Source organism: Rhamphochromis sp. 'chilingali' (genome assembly GCF_963969265.1).
Source record: "Rhamphochromis sp. 'chilingali' genome assembly, chromosome: 11".
NCBI lineage: Eukaryota > Metazoa > Chordata > Actinopteri > Cichliformes > Cichlidae > Rhamphochromis > Rhamphochromis sp. 'chilingali'.
The window spans coordinates 31,674,580-31,694,374 of NC_137938.1; the positions used below are offsets into that span (position 1 = coordinate 31,674,580).

Below are 19,795 nucleotides of genomic sequence, written 5' to 3' on the forward strand. Positions count from 1 at the left end.
AGAAAGAGGATGATATCAATTATGGATGAGGGGTGTTGCTGAAGTGATGGAGGTGCTGACGGTGAAGAGGACTTTCTACCTCGAGTGGTGCAGCCTTTGCCTTGCAGGTATCAATTGCAGTCTGATCCGATACCGCTGGGATCTGTGGGAGGAGTGATTGTTTAGTTTGTGCCAACTTACTTCAATATTCTCTGTTTCAGCATGCACTGAGCTGGCTGGAGCTTCTAAAATACAATACACACAATATTATATGACACTACGGCTTTTCAGTGCCTTCAAGAGTCACTTTATTACTTGACAGCTTCACTTTGGAGTCCTCGTCTTCCTTACCTTGCTTCCACATTTTCACAGAATATCCTTCAACAGCCCTACAGAAATGGCCATGAATTTGAAAGGAACATTCTCAGGGTAAAGTACACTGTTTTACAACAATGAAAATGTTTTAGCTCAATTCTCTGCTTTGAATTGGCAAGTTGTGGACCATCTAAAACGATACCAGTGCATATTTTATATGCATTAATTTAAACAATTTACAATCGCTACACTTACTGTACATTGTAAGTCATACTAACCTTATTGGACAAATGACCAACAGTCAACTCCCGGTATGCATGGTGATTGTTGAATATTCCCTGACTAATTTGGAGTTACGCTCTACAGAAGAATCCAGGAATAGTGCGGAGGTCGACTGTGTAGTGTAATTCCTCCACTCTTACCTGGGACAGTCCTTCCACGAATGAGCAGTGTTAAGTTGCATAGCAAAATTATCCTTTTGAAAAAAATGCTTGTGCATTGTATCTGTCAAACAAGCTTTGGTTCTTCATTGCAAAGTAAATAACTGGGTTTTTTGACCTTTTACCACAAATGTCTGACTCTACAAGTGTTGAATCTCAATAAACAATCCCTCACTGTTTCATTCTGTGTCAGTGATATTAAGATTTGATGTATAATGCTCTTAGGCATTTATTTTCTTCTGTCTATACTCTTTGTCACCATTTAGTTTTCCATCCCTGTTTCCTGTTTTATTGTGTTAGGTTTTTGTCTGTGTGCATTATGTTCATTTCTGCTTCCTGTGTTATTAGTCAGACTTAGTTCAGCTGTGTTCTCACCTGTTTTTTATCATCAGTGTATTTAAGCCCTCAGTTTCCCTCTGTTCATTGTCTTGTCATCGTCAATCTCTTGCGTGCTTCCAGGTCAGCTCATCTCACTCACTCACTCACTCACCACTCACTCACTCACTCAGTGTCTTATGTTCTGTTTTTCTCGTGTTTGTAATAAACACCGTCCGCATCCTTCACCAGCCTGCATTTGGGTCCTCTCTTCTCTCTCTCCACACACTGACATGACAACTCCTCTAAGCTGCACTGCATGTAACTCATCCTGTCAAACTGTCACTTACTGTGAAAATAAACGTAGAAACACACCATTTCACTTGAAAGCATCTCCTAATTGCCAAATACATCACCTCTCTCTGAGTCACAACCACCAAATAAGCCTTCGATCATTCCAAAAAGTAGGACATATTTATTTTTAGCAAACTATTTGAGTTTACAGTCAATTTCAATTTGCTTGGCTAGTCAGTGTTTATGCTGTAGTGCACACAGTGTAATCTCGTGCCTACAGTATCCTCACCTTATTAGCTCAGTGAATTATGTTTTCTATCCTCATAGAAAGAAATGAATGTATGCCTGACCTAACTGCCTTGGTCTTGACTAGATTTGCTTTAATGGGCCAGCAGCAGACTAGTGATCTCTCTCTCTCTCTGCCCTCTTTGGCTCTCTGTGTCATCCTCACAGCAGGATAGCAGCTATATTTGTTTTCATCCCACAGCTCATATCAAACAGTAAGAGGGTTAGCCATACTTTCAAAAGCAAGAGACTTTTGTGAATTAAAATGCATTTACAGGGTGTCTATTTTCAGCAGGTATAGGAATTCTGGTTACATTTAATTCCCAGTGCCAAATACAGTTCATTTTCCAAGAAACACAATAAACACATCATGTAATGCTTACTAGTACCACAAACAGATTTCTTCAACAAATCTCATATGCTACCTTATAAAATAATACCATGCAATAATGTCCACCTCCTGACAACTTTGGTAAAGCAGTTCATTAATTAGACCTTCATTCATTCCAAAAAATTGAAACCAGGGATTTTAAGAATAAATACACAGTTGTCCATTAAGAATTTATCATAAAAAAGGTCAGACACCCCTGTTTTCCACTTCTTGAGTCTTTATGCAAAGTTAAGCTCACTATCTGCTAGAGTAGATGTGTAAAGAAAATGTTCCAAAGTGACTAAACAAATTTTAATAGCTCACTCCTATTCTATCCAGAGTAGACTGGCAGGTCTGTGCTAACATTGACTTCCCTGTTCACACCTGGAGGCTGCCCACTAACTGGTGCAGAATGTCTCTAATTTTTGGCTGTGGAAAAAAAATGATTCTTCATTTGGCTTAAAGGTCTGGATAGAGGTATTTAGAATCAGTCTCCCTAATTAAATCTCTACTTAGATCAATATTCTGCTGTGAGTCATACAACTTTTAATGACATCACGTCCAAACTCAGTTGCTGAAGTGGCTTATGAAGGTGGTGGACAGGGTCAAGGTTTGGAAGTATTTATGTGGCAGTTTGTCTTATCATTTATATTTACTTTACAGTTCCATATCTAAAATAAAATAGATAAATAAAATATACATAATAATACACCATCCTAAAAGAACCACTTTATTTAATCACCTGGGTATAAGTCAGAAAAATCAGCTAAAAGCAAACAGTACCTGCAGGTCACGAACCCCTCTGTATGTGAACGTCAACATGTAGAGCATTGCCTTGCCGCCTACGTAAAGGGTGTCACTCCCTTCCTGGTGGTACATGCTGATATAGTTCTCTGGTCTGTTGAAATGGAACCTGGAGGGCTCTGAGGGACAAATAAAAGGGATGAGCCAACAAATGAGAGCTTTGTCAGAGTACATTGTTGTTTTTGTTATGAAAATTTATGTTTTAACATGTACAATTAAAATGCTCCCTGTGGTAAAAGATTAAAAAAAAAACAAAAAAACAATGACAGCAGCAAACATTTCAGTTTTTAATAAAATCCGTTCCTACTGCTATAAACATATTTGTCAAGCTTTTGAATTCTTATTACTGCTGTCCATCATTTCCTCTCCTTTCTTGCTTGGTTAATGCTTGGTTATTATTCAGTAGTACAGTTTTGTGCACCTCTTGTTTACCCGTTGTATTTCCTTTTACCTTCAAAGGAAGGCCTTAATTCATCATAGCGTATATGGGCACACTGTGGTCATAAAGGGATAGACAATAGTCGGGTAATAGGCAAATTTGAAATAACATCTAATTCTACTGAGCCTGTCAAATTTGTTGCCTCAGTTTTTGGGTTTAGCTGAGAACAGGGAACCCAGTGTCACTCTGCTTTATTGTGTATTTAACTATGTTCGTCTGTATACCTTGGCTGTAACGAGTGGTTACTTGAGTTAATGTTACCTTCCTTTCAGCTTTGAGCAGTCTAACCATTCTCCTCTGACAACAGCAAGACAACACCATAAAACTGCTGCTCACTGGGTATTTTCTCCCTCACACCATTCTCTGTAAACCCCTAGAGAAATAAGGTTCAACTGTATCAGCAGTTTCTGAAAAAGTCAAACCAACCCATCTGGCACAAACACCCACGCCACATTCAAAGTTTCTTCCCCTTTCTGTTTTCTTTGCAGAACTCTTATAAGGTTGATTTCATGTTTTTCTTGGATTTTTGTGTGAAAACATTCAACTTTTAATTCTGGACCTTCCTCCTTATGTGTGTCTTTTTACCTGTGAACTATTAAAATACCACAGCTACTACAAAATAATTAAGAATAAAAAAGAGAAGTAAGGAGATGTAGATTTTTCAAATCATACTTTAAAAGCTGTTTCCAATTCATAAGAAATCAATAGAAAAATGTATTATTGTAAGGTCAAAAACAGCAACAAAAGCTCAAGAAAGTAGTTTAGAAAGTACTGTCTAAGAATGCTTTGATTTATCAAAGCACTTGATCCAGTAGTACTGCCCTTTGTGGTTTTACATTAAACAGTGAGTCAACCCTGCTTATGTGTCAGAGGAAAAGGGCATCTGGTGGGAGCACAGAAATCTCCAGAATAATCATGTGGGCAAATCCTATCACAGATTGTTGGTTGAATCAAAAGTACATTTGGGCATCTCTGAATCACAGATCCAATCAGACTCACACTTACCTACACTGCAACTGTGCCTGTGTTTAGAAATAGATTAAAACCGCACCCACTAGTTAAAAGACAAATTTAAATAAAGAATGGCACCAAATGATTTTCCGGAGTTCTTAAAAGCTGTGTCTGATAGTGAATGCTATGGAACCAAAATATTAGAGTATAAAACATCTCATGCAGCCATCCTTTTTCATTTTGATTAGTCTTTGCTCCAGGAGATATTTCAACATTTTATTTGCTTAAAAGATACTTCAGAAAAACCTCTGAAAGCTTTACATCAAAAACTATCATGCCCCCATAAATGCTTCTGAGAGACTAGATGTTCTTTTTATCCCTGAAGTGAAAGAGACATCGAGTTTGATAGCAGGAACCAGGATGCAGTAGTGGTGAGTGGTAGCAATACAGGTTGCTGGCAAGTTTCTATGGAAACAGCGGCCGCTTTTATTGGTAGTAATCTACTTGATGAGCCTGGTACTTCACAAGGAAGTGAGAAACATACAAAGAAGTGGGCTATAGAGAAACTAGAGTATAGTTTCACAGTGATAGTCTTAAGGCAGACATAAGAGCATGCAGATTTGAATAAACACAATAGATTTGTATGAATATTTGCTTTAGCAGTTAACAGAAGCAAAACGGGTTCCTAAGGCTATGTTACTTCACTCTTTTTTCGAAAGAGGAAAAAACAGTTAAGCTTCTTGGATTGGACAACAGCAAACATTTAAAAAAAAAAAATCAGAATAAAATTGAAAGGTGTTCACCCAAATACAGCTTTACCACATGCAGTGGCCCTAATCCTCTTCTCTAATATGGGGACTTCCAAAAATGTAAAATTAGGAACCTTTGGTCCACATCTGAGACACTGTTTCAGTAAACCCAGCTTTCTCTACTCAGCACAACAATTTTATTATTTTATTTTGTTTTTTATGAAAGCCACCAGTCAGATGATGTCATTTCCTATTAGCAGCGTAGCCGTTGTTGTTGAAGGTCACTTTGCACCCCACAAGAATAAAGAGTGTAGAAGATCTAAAACAATAATTAATCTCTCAGAGTTGTTTTCCTCCTGATTATTACGTGGCATAATCTGAATATACCATAAAACAGAACAGTAGCTTTATCAGTTTTCAGTTAAGTGTGGTTTTCCTTAGCTAATGGTCTAAAATGTTTCCCCTGAGAGTACAGTGCCAAAACTGTGGGCACGTCTTTGCTTGATTAAAAAAATAAATAAGTAATTGGACCTTATATATAATCATGCATTACAATACATCAGAGCAGTGTTTCTAAGGTTTTTGAAGTGTTTTTTTTTAATACCATATGACAAATAATATTTACACAGGCTGGATCTGTTTTATGGATTTAACCAGTCACAAATCCAGTGACCCTCACAGATCTGAATGTGTTAATCTTCTCTTTGCTGTATTGGATTGATGTACAAAAATATACATATATATTTTAAATATTATCATAAGAATATGCAATATTTATTATTACATGTTATGTTCCATCTAATAACAAGGCTTAAGTCCCAGTTTAAACCACATACTATCCACACTATCTTATTGGGTTCATATTATGTGAAGCGCTAAGAATTATGGTGTTATATTTAAATCTTTCAATATAAAGCGCCTTGAGGTGACTGTTGTTGTGATTTGTGTTGTATAAATAAAATTGAATTGAATTGAATTTAAATGACATCCACCAAGTCCAATCCAATAAAGCACCTTTTGGATGTAGTGGAATTGGATATTTGCATCATGGATGTGGAGATGACAAGTCTGCAGCAATTGTGTAATACCATCATGTCAATATGGTGAACAAATATCTGAGGAATGTTTCCATGTTAAAACTATACTACGAATCATTAAGGCAGTTCTGAAGGAAAAAGGGGGCCCAGCAAGGTACTAGCAAGGTAAACCTAATGAAGTGGCCAGTAAGTGTAGTAGTAATGGCTTGTTTGTAAAAGCCAAAATAAAATATATGATTTAGCCTTGCACATTGTACTTTTTGGGTCTCCAAATGATAATGAAAAAGATTTATTTTTAATCTTAAGTTTTTGTCCGTACAGTTGGGAATCACTTGAGAAAGTTTTGGTCTGCTTTTCTACTAATTGGGGAGATTCTGCAAAAATATGCTGACAGTCAGAGGAAAGATTTGGACATTTAGTCACAAAGTAAAAGACATTTTCCAAGTTGAAAAGAAAAATACTTGTGAATTCCATGGTTGTTCTGAGTGTAAGTATTGTTTATATGCTCAGATGATGCCTATGCTCTCCAAAGTTTGACTGTACGTAACAAAGTATAATTTCCAATAGTAAATGGAGAAAAGTGATTATTACTGTTTTATAGGTAATATATGAAGTCAGTTGAATAGTGAAATTATGCAGAAAATTACTTAAGCAGTAGTTACTTAGGCTGCTATGATATTTAAAATAATTTAAAGTACAATTTGCATCTCTTGTTGAGGATTCTTTTTTTTTCTGAGATAAAAGTGGGAGGTAGTCTCAATTCAGTCTTTAAGTATTTATTTGCCTCAAGCAGATAAATACTTAAACATGTACATGGATTCCCCCTCTGGCAGAAAACCACAGTCTACAAGCAGTTAGCTGTAGCCGACTTCCTGAAAGTGAAAACCTAACTTATCATTACACAGGATTATATATTGAATTGTGGGTTCATCTAATTGGTAAAAACTTTGGGGAGAGGCCGTGGTTAAGACTTGGCCTTCCCTTGTTGGTGGACGGGCTGGTCACAACCTCTTGTCATTCCACTTCCCATGGTCAGACGAGGTCGCATCTGGGATACTAACATCCCTCTCCTATTTCTGTATAATGACTTTTACCCTGGTTACGTGTCTACATCTCTGCACTCAATCTGACCTTCACCTTTTTTTTTCTCCTAATCTAGACAGTCTAAAGATGCATGGCCCTCAGAGATGTAGGTGTGAAATCTAACTGTGTACTTGCAGAATTAAACTAAGAGCAACGGTAACAGCGGCCTGCCCAATTTGGGCTTCATCACTGCCAACCAAGCTGCAGGCAAAATCACAAAAAATGCACATAAAGTAAGATTTATAAAAATGCTCAACCTCACACTCTTTCCCTGTAAAATACCTGGAAATTAGACAAGATTAAGTGACTCCGTAGTAAGGCCTGAACCCCAGAAAATGCATGTTACTTACAGCGTAATTGTATCCTGCAAAAACCTCAATTGTTGCCTGCAAATTACACATAAGTACGTTGTACTAGCGCCTTGTTGCCTGCAAATTTCATGCACCTTAGTCGCTCTCGAACACGTCCCACACCCCAGAAAGAACAGGGTACTTACAGTGTACTTGTTTCATTGTGTCTTGCAAAAACCTGATTTGTGGCCTGCAAATCGCACATAAGTACAGGTTACTTGCACCTTGTTGCTCGCAAATTGCATGCAAGTAGGGTATTTGCGCCTTTATTGTAGGTTTTACAGTGTAATTGTTTCACTGTTTCCTGCAAAAACCTGAGTTTTTGCCTGGAAAATGCATGTAAGTACAGGGTACTTGCACCTTATTCGTGGGTTGTGTTATAACATTTGATGGAGATATTGTCACACAAAAAGTTCTTTGGAAGGCAAATATACAAAGTATATAATAATTGAGAACATGAATTTGCACCATATTCACTACACTTAGCTTCTTTTTTTCTGTTTATTGAATAAAATTGTATTGTACAATTTTTTTAATTACACTAATGATGCAGACGTCTCAAAAGCCCACCAAAACTAATGTATTAAACACGATACACTAGACATTAAGGGGTTAACATAATTATACTACAGGTAGTCTCCTCCCCCACCTATCCTTTATTAGAAAACATTTTTGAATATGAGTGTCTGTGGCCTGCCTCGAGAGCAAAAGCAGAGCGTAGGAACATATTGTGCATTCATATTAACAGCATCTTTTTCCATGTCTCCACAGAATTTTTCAAAGAGCCAGACACATCTGGGTGTAATCTGAGCTCCTAAATGTTCTCTGCTGTTCTGTGTCAGTGTGTATCTTTCCTTTTTCTTTACTCAGACACTTAATCATTACTACTGGTTGGAAGTCGTGAATTTTCAAAAGGTCAGCTTTCCAGGAACTAAGAAAAACAACCTTTTTAGCTGGTTGCTTAAAAAAAGCTTCATTAAACTCAGTGGCTGAAGACTTAACTTCTTGGAGGAGCATGTAATACTTTTTTTTTTCATATTAGTGAGTCACTTTTAAAGAAGCTAAGTTCTATTTGCACTAAAATGTGCACATTAAAGAAGAGTAGAACACAGTTGTTTATTTAACAGCGTCTTAAAATTAGCAAGACAGATAGCAGCAGAGTCAAGGTAAGGGATCTTTTGAAGCTTTTCTGTTTGCTGCTTTTTGTTTGTTTGTTTGTTTGTTTTTACTTGCATAAAAGCTTTTAATTCAGTTTTTTTTAAAAGGTGGATCTCAACGTCTCACATTATTAACATGACAAGAGAATATCCATAAGACTCATAGTTCAAGAGTATTTTGTATTGATGTGTTTAAGTCTCCAAGAGAAAGGTCAACACAAAAGATCGCTGAACTTCTGGGAAATTGTCTGATATTTAAGATGCTGTACATGTCAAATTATATTTGAGAGGAGGAGCTGTTCCTCTCTCTCAGGGTGTTTCTTTAAAATTATCTTTCTGTGTTCACTCTCTTTTGCTGCTGGCTGTCTTCCTCTCTCTTGATTTCTCTGTTTGTCCTACTTTGCCAATATATGCATTTTATGTAATTGCCAAATGTGACTGTCACTCATTAGGTATGTACACACAATATAAAGGAAAGCATGGCTTAAGCTTGCTTTAAAAAAAACAACAACTATTGTTAACCTTATTCCAAATCCTTATTATGTTTCAGTCCCTTAAGGAAGTGAGGAGAACAGAACAGTTTTTCCCCAATTAAACAAAAAAGTGCAAACAAAACAGTGGGTGAATATTGATGGTTTCTGCTTTACTGATATGATATTAAAGCTGCTGTTATGACTATTCTACATAAATATCTGGCTTAAATCTCTATGTGTAATGTGCTGTACACTCACTAATGCATTACACACTAATGAGTGGGTACACCTGTTCACTGCTCATAATCCAATCAGCCAATCACATGGCAGTGACTCAATGCACATGGCCACGATGCCTGCTGAAGCTGAGCATCATAATTGGGAAGAACATGGCATTTTTGTTTATCCCAGATGCGCTGGTCTAAATATCTAAGAAAATTCTGATCTACTGGGACTTTCCCACACAACCATCTCTAGGGTTTATAGAGAAAGGTCCAAAAAAGAAGAAAATATCCAGTGAGCTGCAGTTCTCTGGACAAAGATTCCTTTTTAATGTCAGAGGAGGATGGTCAGAATGCAGGAAGGTAACAGGAAGTTAAACTAACAGCTATCATGAAGTGTGGAATTGGGACCCAAATAGTGACATTTGATAAGGTAGTTGAAAAATTCCAAAAAAAAATACAAAATCTGCAAGGGAAAATAGAATCCAGAGTTTACAGGGAGCACACAAGTGCAGGTTAAGTGCAGACAAAAAATGAGCAAAAAGAGAGCAGTTAAGGAAAGTGAACACAGCTGGGTTATGAGACGCAGGTGTTAATAATGAAAGACAATGAGACATGAGGGGAATTAACCCAACAAAAGACACTAGAAACAAGGAACAACCAAAATAAAACAGAAAGTGAGAACCATAACCAAACCTAGGGGAGATGACAAGATGTTACAAGAAATACTGAGGACAAAAAATAAACTCTAATATAATTTGGAAATAATGGTTTGAGGCTCAAAAGAACAAAGACATACACAAGATGGAAACTTCAACAATAAGCAAACTAAGAATGAAACAGAACATATTTATCAATAAACAGAAATGACACAGTAAATTAGTTCAAAATAATAGGCAATGATGCAGGACCATGACAGGGTCAGAATTTGGCATAAACAACATGAAACCTTAAAAGTACCATTACACCACAACCACCATCATCCTGTCTAATATTAACATTTGAGGCTGCTGATGGTGGTGTCACTTTCTTGAGCATATGTTCTTGGTGCACCTTGGACCCCTTACAATCTATTTAGAATCATTTAAAGGCAACAGCCTTCCTATTGTTCCTTTGCATGTCCAGGAATGTTTCCAACACCTTGTTGAATCTATGCTTAGAGAAAACAGTGTCCAACCCTGTACGAGCAAGGTCTACCTAATAAACTGTAGTTTTTATGTACAGCTCACAAAGCATTATCATGCTACTCTGCAATTTCCCTCTGCTTTGTTTTTTGGCATATTTCAGCCAGCTGCTTTGGTTAAACTGGCCTTTAATTTGATCATTTTAACTTGTTAGTAGTTGTTGTTAAAAACAGAGGAAAACATAGAGTGACTCCTCAATTTAGAATCATCAGCTAGTCAGAAAGACCACTCTTAAGTAAAAAAGCAATCCAATTATTTTTCACACAGTTGGCATATTAACATCTTACAGCACTCTGCAAAAAAACATGTAAGTTATACTATAATTGCACTGGATATGATGATTTATTAGTCGTTTAATTCTCTGTATCATCCTTGGTAGTCCACACATCCACACAAAAAAGAGAAAGAGAACAATGGAGAACATATCGACTGACTGATTTTAGTGACTGTTCTAAAGAGGTGTTTCTTAACTTTACTTAAGAGTGTGTGGATGTGTGTGTGAATGGGTGAATGACTGAATGTAGTGTGAAGCGCTTTGGGGTCCTTAGGGACTAGAAAAGCGCTATTCAAATGCAGGCCATTTACCATTTATTTACCATTCTTCGGCCTAAAGATCCTTCTGGGTGCTGTATTTTATTGGGCAGTAGCATTGCTTTGATTCATACTGAGATATGGATATCGAAAATGTGTAGCCAAATTAAATTAATTAGGGTCAAGACTCTAAAAACCACAACTTAAAATTATGACCACCATAAAATTCAAATGTATTGTACCTGCATCCTCTTTGTCATTTGGGGGGGGGGGGGGGGGGGGGGGGGAAGATATTTACAGTTTGGATGAAAGCTTGCTGTGCTTAGCTTGAATGCACTTATTGTAATGGACTTGGACAAAGGTGTAGTCTATACCAAATGAATGCAAAGTAATTCCAACCCTTGCTTCTATAATATCGTAATCAAAAGCACCAGCTCCTATCTTAACCACTAAAGGAAATACTATTTTAATCTATAAAAAGAAAAAAGAAAAAGAAAGATTATAACCTTCAAACAACTCTGTGAAGGTATGAAACCCTGTTTAATGTCCTCATTTGGCAAACGCCTACAAAATGAGAATATTTTCACCATTAGAGCACCTCGGAGCTGTCCGAGGTGCTGAAGCTTCAGACTGCGCCTTTGATGGATTTCCTCTGACAGTGTTCCATGTGTAATTGTGTGTGTCTCTGGATTTGTGTGTCCTAAGGATAGGCGTTCATTGCTAACCCTGAAATTGCGTAACAATGAATTTGATTGATATGACACGCACGTCCAGGCCGTCATCTTGTGCGTTTTGTACATCCGCGGGGAGGGTTAGAGATACCAATACCTTGACGCACAGCACCCATCTCTATTGATTGTTGAATATATTAGAGGACTGTGTGAGGTGTAAAAAGGCGTGAGTGGAATAGATAACAAGGAGGCGGGTTGGAATTTTCCATTCGTTGCTCCACACTCCCTGTCCTCATCTTGGCTTTTCTGTACATGTGTACACATATAGGATATATTTATTTATTTTGTCTGCTACACTAAAGCAGTTCTCTTTTTCACTGAATAGGACCCTTCCTCTGCAGTGTGAAGCAGCTGCCGTGTCCCGCATTGCAGCTCCGCAAGGACGCGGGAGGCACAGTGACTGTGCCAACCTCCAAAGAGTCATATTTCACAGTAATGATGTTTTTCGGCGGTGGCAGACGGGTGTTTAAAGGGTACAGCCTTGACGTGCGTTAGGGGGGGAAAGGCGCCATGTTCCCCCTCTTGGCAGAGGAAATATTGCTTTTAAGCACTTGTGGTTTTATTCCGCTCTGTGCGTCCGGAAGATGTGAAGATATGGAGGGACAGCCACTACAATAAGAGTCTATGCAAACTAGACACGAACACACCGCTAACTTGTAATGCTCTGAGATAAACGGAACACACAAGTTGGCAAAAAGACGGATAGAAAGGCACGAGTTGCACAAATTATATCCAATTTATACAGATTGGACAGACCGTGCTCACGGAGAAACCTGAAAAAATGGTAACACAAAGAAACTGATTTCAGTAGGCCTACATTAGATTAACAGTTGTTAAAACTGAGATTTATACAGGAAAAAAAATCGCTTTCTTCTTGGTGCTCGTCTTATTATAGCCCGGGGACATGTGTGCAGGGCCTGAACGGCGGAGCGCGTAATTTACTACTTGGACATCGGGGGGGAGGGGGTGTTTTCAGAGATTAATCCAGAGGTAGCCCTGTTTTTATTGGCTTTATGTGTGCAGGGTTTTTTTTTTTTTTTCAATTAAAGGAAAACAAAAGATAATAGGAAGTACTGAAAAACGGGTGCATTACCCCATGACATAACTCACATTTGCTCATCCCTCCATCCACTCATCCGTCCATCTCTCCAGCAGTGCAAGTATTCACTCATTCATTCCGTACACAAAATAAGAACACAAAACATTCTTGACTCCTAAAAATAATTTGCTGCATGTATTAGAACATCACGATATATGAAGGTTACAGCAGTTACTTACCACGCAGAACAAATTTCAGCCGAGGTGACTTTCCGACGATAACCGTGGCGAAAAGCGACAGCAGTACGAAATAATTCATCTTTCCCGTCACTCTGTAGCGTGAAGTCGATTGTGAAATTAACTAAACCGTGCGAAGCGCTCCCCCAAACCCTTCTTCTTCCTTGCAGCCGCCTGACCCCCCAGATATGCCACGTCCCAGAGCCGTGAGAACGACTGCTGGTTCCGGTCCTGTCTTGTCCGTCTGTTTCGCCGGCAATTCAGTTTGGTAAAGTCGGGGTATCAGGCTCCACCTCAGAAACAAAAGGCACAGGGGGGAGCGCAGCCTTTCAGCAGGGGCGCTGGAATGAAAACTCGGAGTGCAAAAACGAGCGCAAACACGTCGCTTTTGCTTTACAGCTGGCGCGTGTAGGCATTACACATTATACCTGTTGCTGATAAAAAATGATTTTCATAGATATTTTGAATCGTACACGGTATCTCTTAAAGGTATAATGCACATTTGTGTCATCGTACAGCCTTGAAAATGTTCTAATGCCAATTAAATATATGGCAAACTAAATTATTCAAACGTCCTTAATCATAAGCAACCTAATTTTAATTCCAGTCTATTATGCACCTATAGGCATTGTAACATGATCATTACATGTCTGCAGAGGATTTCCTTGAGGTTGATAATTCTGCAAAAGAGTCAGCATTTTTCACTTAATGAGTTTTCTTTAAAAGCCTAGTGTGGACAAGAGATATTTTATTTTGTATTCTTATGGTGACAGTTTATAGTCAGAACTATCATTAATCAATCATTTAGCATTGTCGAATCAGTTGACAGAATAATCTTTGATTTATATCTATGTTAAACTGAGCAATAATAAGAGGTCTGCAGATACATGCACTACACACTCCCCACACATTCCAATGTAATGCTGTCAAAACTGAGGCCGACTAAAGACAACCCCATATTTGGTTTTGGACAACAATTGAATACACTTACACAGAGTACACACATTTAAGTCCACACTACACGCACCTACATAGTCATGTAGGATACGCACACACTTATGGAGAACTGTGAGGGCGTCTCAGGACATGCTCCCTGTTTGACATACACACACTCACAATCGAAACGAATAGATATACACACCGCACACACTGGTTTTCTCTGAGTGCTGGACTGAGTGGAAACATCTGGAGGCCATATAAGAAGAACTTCTTGAGTTCTGACAACTGACTGATACTTATCATGTGATTTGACGTCATCATTGCAATAAAAGCCTTGTGACATGGTTGTTCGGGGGAGATCAGCTTTGAAAGGTTTATGATGCTCATCTTCCCCACATGTAGATGTGTATAATAAAAACCACTATTTTGACATCTACTGAGGACCATGCAGTCGTTTGTCTCCTCCTCAAAAACTCGAACCTTGACACTATTGATATATTTTACCCAAGATACCCAGAAACCCATAGCAACCATCAGAGAGACCCCAAATGTCTGGGATTGGAAGTTTAACAGAAAAAATATCAAGTTTTACCATCAACCAATGATGATATTTCAGCAACTTCCTCACTGTAATATCTAATCAATATGTCTCCATAAATTGCCTGAGTGCCTGAATAAGAATGAATCAGCAGGTTTACTCTGCTGCGCTTGCATTACGGAAGCTAATTGACTCAAATTTGAAAAACTGAACCACTCTTAATGGTGAATGCCTCTTAGTGTAGGCAACTAAACAGATGCTTCCATTTTCATAAAATCGTTCTCTGTAGGCACTATCTAAACCTTCATCTGGGCTTCTGTGAGAAATTTCTATGAGCAGTGAGCTCCTTGGAGGGAAATCAGCAGGATAGCACATTGAGAAACAAATTAGAGGCATTCCTGTGTTTCCCTCACTGAGAAAGCACGTTATGAGGCACACAGGTGGATCCTGGAAGAAACAAGCCTCTGAAATCCCGCCCACTAGGGGGGCAATTTACCATTTTTAACTTCTTTCAAAGGCCTTTACTGTCTCCTTGTGTAACCCCTTATAATCAAGGCCTTTGAGCTTAGTCAGAGAGTCACCCTCACTTGTTAATGGAAGATCAACTACACACTCATTCATAATTGGCTTTTTTTTTAAAATTGAATTCACACAGGGGCACATGGGGGATATATTCTGATCCATATGTGGATTAGTTACTTATTTATTATTTTTATGTTTATGGTTATTAAAAGCATATGGAGATTTCAGATAGACTGTACACAACATACGTAACTTAGGACACTCAGGCCACAACAGCTTACCATCAAATGGCAACATATTTTGCATTGTACGGTACTGTGTTTGGTCTGTATGTTTACTTATTATTATCCTTAATGGATCCACCAGCAATTTTTGTAAGATTAAGGTTAATAGTTAAGGTTAAATTTGCATGAAATATTTACTAAAGGTAGGGCTTGGCCCAAGCTCAAAGTGATTACTTTATGGAATTGATCCAGATCTCAGTCTTGATCTGGATTCATGGAAGAAGTCTTTAACTAGATAATACAAATTAGGCAACATCATCTTGCTTTGCATGAAAATGCCACAAACCAATTCAAATCTAGACATATTTGCAAATCCAGAGGCTCAATTCATGTATGACATGGAGGGGAAAAAAATGTCTGTTTGAGGCATGCGTTCCGCTTTGGTATCAGTAATGCACTGTATCTAGATTACAGTTAGCTAACTGGTTTCCCACTCTTTATGCTTTCACTCCTTACTGATCAAATAGCAATTTAACACAATAAACCCTTATGTGTTTGTTAAACAAATCTCCTCGCTTAACAATGAAATAATGCATGTACTCGTTTATTTGGGTGTATAATGTTCAACCTCCAGATGGCGCCAAAAGCAGGGTTTTTAGTCTTGGTTTCATTAATTCAAACTAATACTGAAGAAGTCACTTGGAAGAGTGAGGAAACGTTTCTCTCATTGAAAACGCTGAACAGAATCAACCTTTTGGGAATTACTTAAAACTAAGGATTACAACAAGGCTGTCCTGTCAGTTTTAAGACCGTCTTTCTGTCAAATTGCAGTTTACAGTTAACACAATTTACAGAAGCAAGATAAATCTGATATTTAATGATAATGAATTAACCTTTAACAGATAGTATGATTAATTTGCTTGCTCATTTTGTTTTCTCCATAGTTGGACAGACAACAAGCCTAAAACTGTCACATAGATATTTCAAACACTGTCATCTGCATCAAAGGGTCCCAGTCCATTAATGTGTGAAGCAACCAGTTAACAACACAGTTTGTAGTCGTGGTAAAAAACAATGATTTCTGACTGTGACATTTTAATAACTTATTAATTATTTAAAATCTTTTTTAATTAAAATAAAATGAAAATTATTGAAAGATATTTTATTACCATTAAATAAAACTCACCAACTAAAATGAATCTAGTTAAGCACTTGTTTACATAGGTATAATGATCGGGCTTTAAAAGTAAGCACTTGATCTGAAAAACTTAAAGTTTCATGTAAATTAGTATTAAATTAGCAAATACCTTGTGTGAGTATGTGCATGTGCCTATGTCTTCTTTGTAATTAATTTAATTCTTCCCTTTTAGTTCAAAGGTTCTCAAGCTAAATGATGCAAAATGGTTATTTAGAGAGTGTTACGAAACACTTAAAGATTAGTGATGTAAATAACAGTATGCTTGTTATTCTATTCTGCAGTAGGAGTAACTGCAGAATAACAGTGGAAACAGGCAATACTGAATACTTTCAGTCTTGTTTGGTTATTTCATATCACAGTAATAAAGTGACATAAAATTCTGTAATGTATTATTACTGATAGCATTGCTCATTAGTTCTTTGAGCAGGTAAAATAAAAATCCTGCACACCACAGCACAGTAATGTCAGTCAGTCCAGTGTGGCGAGAAATCTAAAATATTGAATGGATTGTGATGAGATTTGGTACAAGTCTTGATGCCCTAAAGAGGATTAGGCCTGAAAGCTTTGGTGATTCCCTCACTTGACTTTATTTTCATAGTGCCACCAACATTTTTCAACTGTGTTGCGCTGGGATAAGACCAGGATAGAACATAAAATAAAAGAACATCTAAGAGTTTAGTGATCAAACAGAGTTAGTAATTGTGACTAAACAGTCAGCACAGTAATTTACTTCAGCAGCATAAAAAAGCTATGAGTTACATGGACAAAACATCAATAAACAGAGCTGATGCCTGCGTTTTGACTGCTACTCACTCAATGTTTTAACAGTTCTTTAAAGAAACGTGTGTAGAAAGCCTGAAAAAATATTCATATTGAGCATGTCAGTATTACATATAAAGCTTTGTTGTTCATTTTCTAATGAAATAGCAAATCTTGCAGTAAAATATCTGGTTGTGGTAACAGCATTTTGTTATACAATGTAGTTTTACTATTTTTTCTAGTATGCAATCATCATAAGGAGTAATCATATTAGAAATTCATTCATATCAAAAAAGCCTGCTATCTGCCTTAAGCCACCTTTTTCTGTTTGAAAATGTAGCATCATGTTCAATTTAGTTAGAGTAATACTGCCAGCGAGGTCTTTTCTTTCTTTCTCTTTCTTTTCTTTTCTGAGGGTCTTTTATCTAAAGGGCTGCAGAGACCGTTTATGTCCACACTAGGACAATTGAAACTGAGTCACACCTGATAAAACGAGAAAATTACAGCAGTTAAGGGTACAAAGCCAATTTTAAATCAAAACTGAAATAGTTAAGAATATCAGCCCCAACAAAACATCATGATAAAAGTGTTTTCTAAATTAATGGAGCTTGACTTTTCACTCTTTGAAGATAAAAATAAAGAACAATAATAATAAAAAACCAGTACTCTGCTTTGAGACTTTTGTTAGTTGGTTGTAGTTTAGATGGTCTGGGTGTTAAGCCTGTTCCCGTGTCACTAAGGGTAGTGTCAAATAAATACCAACGTCATAAATTTAAAATGCACCTTATGTTGTAAAGAAATGTTTCCATAGTTACATTAAAAATAGAGGAGTCTGAAACGAACTAAGAGCAAAGACCACGGTGTTCTCAGTGGTGTGAGCATGCCAGTCATGAGGGGAGTGACTTATAAACACCACTTTAATCTGCCTTTTTGGCTTTCTGTCCAATGGGAGCACATAGTTGTATTAAAATAGATAATATGACGGGCCAAGCTGGGCTGGAGGATAGCACCCGCCAGACAGACCTATATAACAGATTGAGACATGCAGAGGTAATCCAAAAGGGTTTAAATCTCTGCGCATACACGTGATTATCATTTTTTGTCCTCCATTTTTCTGGGTTATTCTGGGCAACTGCATTAGACAAACAAAATTATTTTCTGTCCAGTGAATTTACTGCAAGTCTCTGAAGAGTGCTAAGGTGAAACGAGGGTTCATTATTTAACATTTATCTCACACTCAGGGACAATATTGTGTTGTGAACAGAGAGTCAGCATTAAAAATTATGTATGCAGGTAAGGAGGAAGGAAAAAGACAGTAAATGTCTAACTAAATAGATTATTTGTAATTTTGTATGTGGTACACGTGGCTCTGGAAAAAAAAGTAAAATAAATAAATAAATAAAAGGCAGTCATACCAGCATTCTTCTGTACACATAATCATTCAACTTCACAGAAAAGAAAAACACAAATGTACATCTGTGTGGCTGAGTGCCAGCTGTAGCTTTGCGGTCTTACAGTGAGGCAACAAGGCTACGTTTTGTATCAAACTGAAACACCCATTTCTCACAATAGACTTACCGCTTTCGTTATGTAAAAAAAGCTAAAAGCTGCCAATTTTTTCAACAATAGAATAATTTCAGGTAAAGATCTGCTGGCAGAGATAAGATGCTTTTTAAACACTCTAATTCAATAACATTGCAAATAAATCATCGTACATGGATACACACCAGAATTAAATGTAGGCTTTTAATGACATATCACTGAAAAGTCATTTTTACAAGATATCAAATAATAGACAAACATGTGGATGCTGCATCCTTAGACCTACATCCTTCTCTCATGGCATAATAAAGCTTTGTGCGTAGTGCATCTACACGGTTCAGTTTACACACAAAAAGAGTGCATTATTTGAGTGACACTAATCCGCAGAACTAGATAAAATGACAGAATGAACAGTGCACACACAAACGCCCTTGACCTAAATATTTACAAGATGAAAATGATCAGGTGAGCATTCTCTCTGTCAATGGTGAGAATGTTACTGAGGCACATGTTTTTTTAGCTTGTGTGTGTGTGTGTCTTTAAGGGGTGAGGGTGGGGTGGGATGGCTACAAAAGAAATATATATATATATATATATATATATATATATATATATATATATATATATGTGTGTATATATATATAAAAAGCTAAATTTTTTCCTGCTGTATATATTTATATAAAAAGCAAAATCAATGCAATTTTTGATTGAACAAAGATTCATCAAATGCAATCACATGCTAACTACATCTGTAAAAAGACTGACAGACCTGAAAAATGTGTTGTTTGAAAAGGGAAAGGATACATTCCTATGTACATTAGGGTTAGCTATCAATTCCAAAGCAGCAACCTTGAAACGTTCTAAAAAGTTCTAATGTCCAAAATGTAACAATTGAATTAAGAATAAGAAATTATTTGGCTACTCTACTCCAATAATTTATTGCATGTATCAAAAGCTTTATGGCTATATATGTACATGTTAAAGTCTTACAACCAATGCTGAATTGACAGTCTTTTACCTCAATTGTTAAGCAGAATTAACCAGAATTAGCTTGGCTTATATTGTGTTGGCAAAAGAAAACAAAAGTTAG

The 19,795-nt window shown here is 37.1% G+C and overlaps 1 protein-coding gene across 1 annotated transcript in view; it reads right to left on the reverse strand.

Moving 5' to 3' along the window:
- The window catches only part of LOC308406377 (semaphorin-7A), a 41,059-nt gene extending 27,819 nt beyond the window's left edge, over positions 1-13,240 (reverse strand). The window contains exons 1-3 of the mRNA XM_080897358.1: positions 12,987-13,240; positions 2,782-2,921; positions 80-142 (exon numbers count right to left, since the gene is read on the reverse strand). Coding sequence (XP_080753484.1) covers positions 80-142; positions 2,782-2,921; positions 12,987-13,065 — 282 coding nt within the window. The 5' untranslated portion in view covers positions 13,066-13,240. The remainder of the gene's footprint in view (positions 1-79; positions 143-2,781; positions 2,922-12,986) is intronic.
- Positions 13,241-19,795: the final 6,555 nt, after the last annotated feature.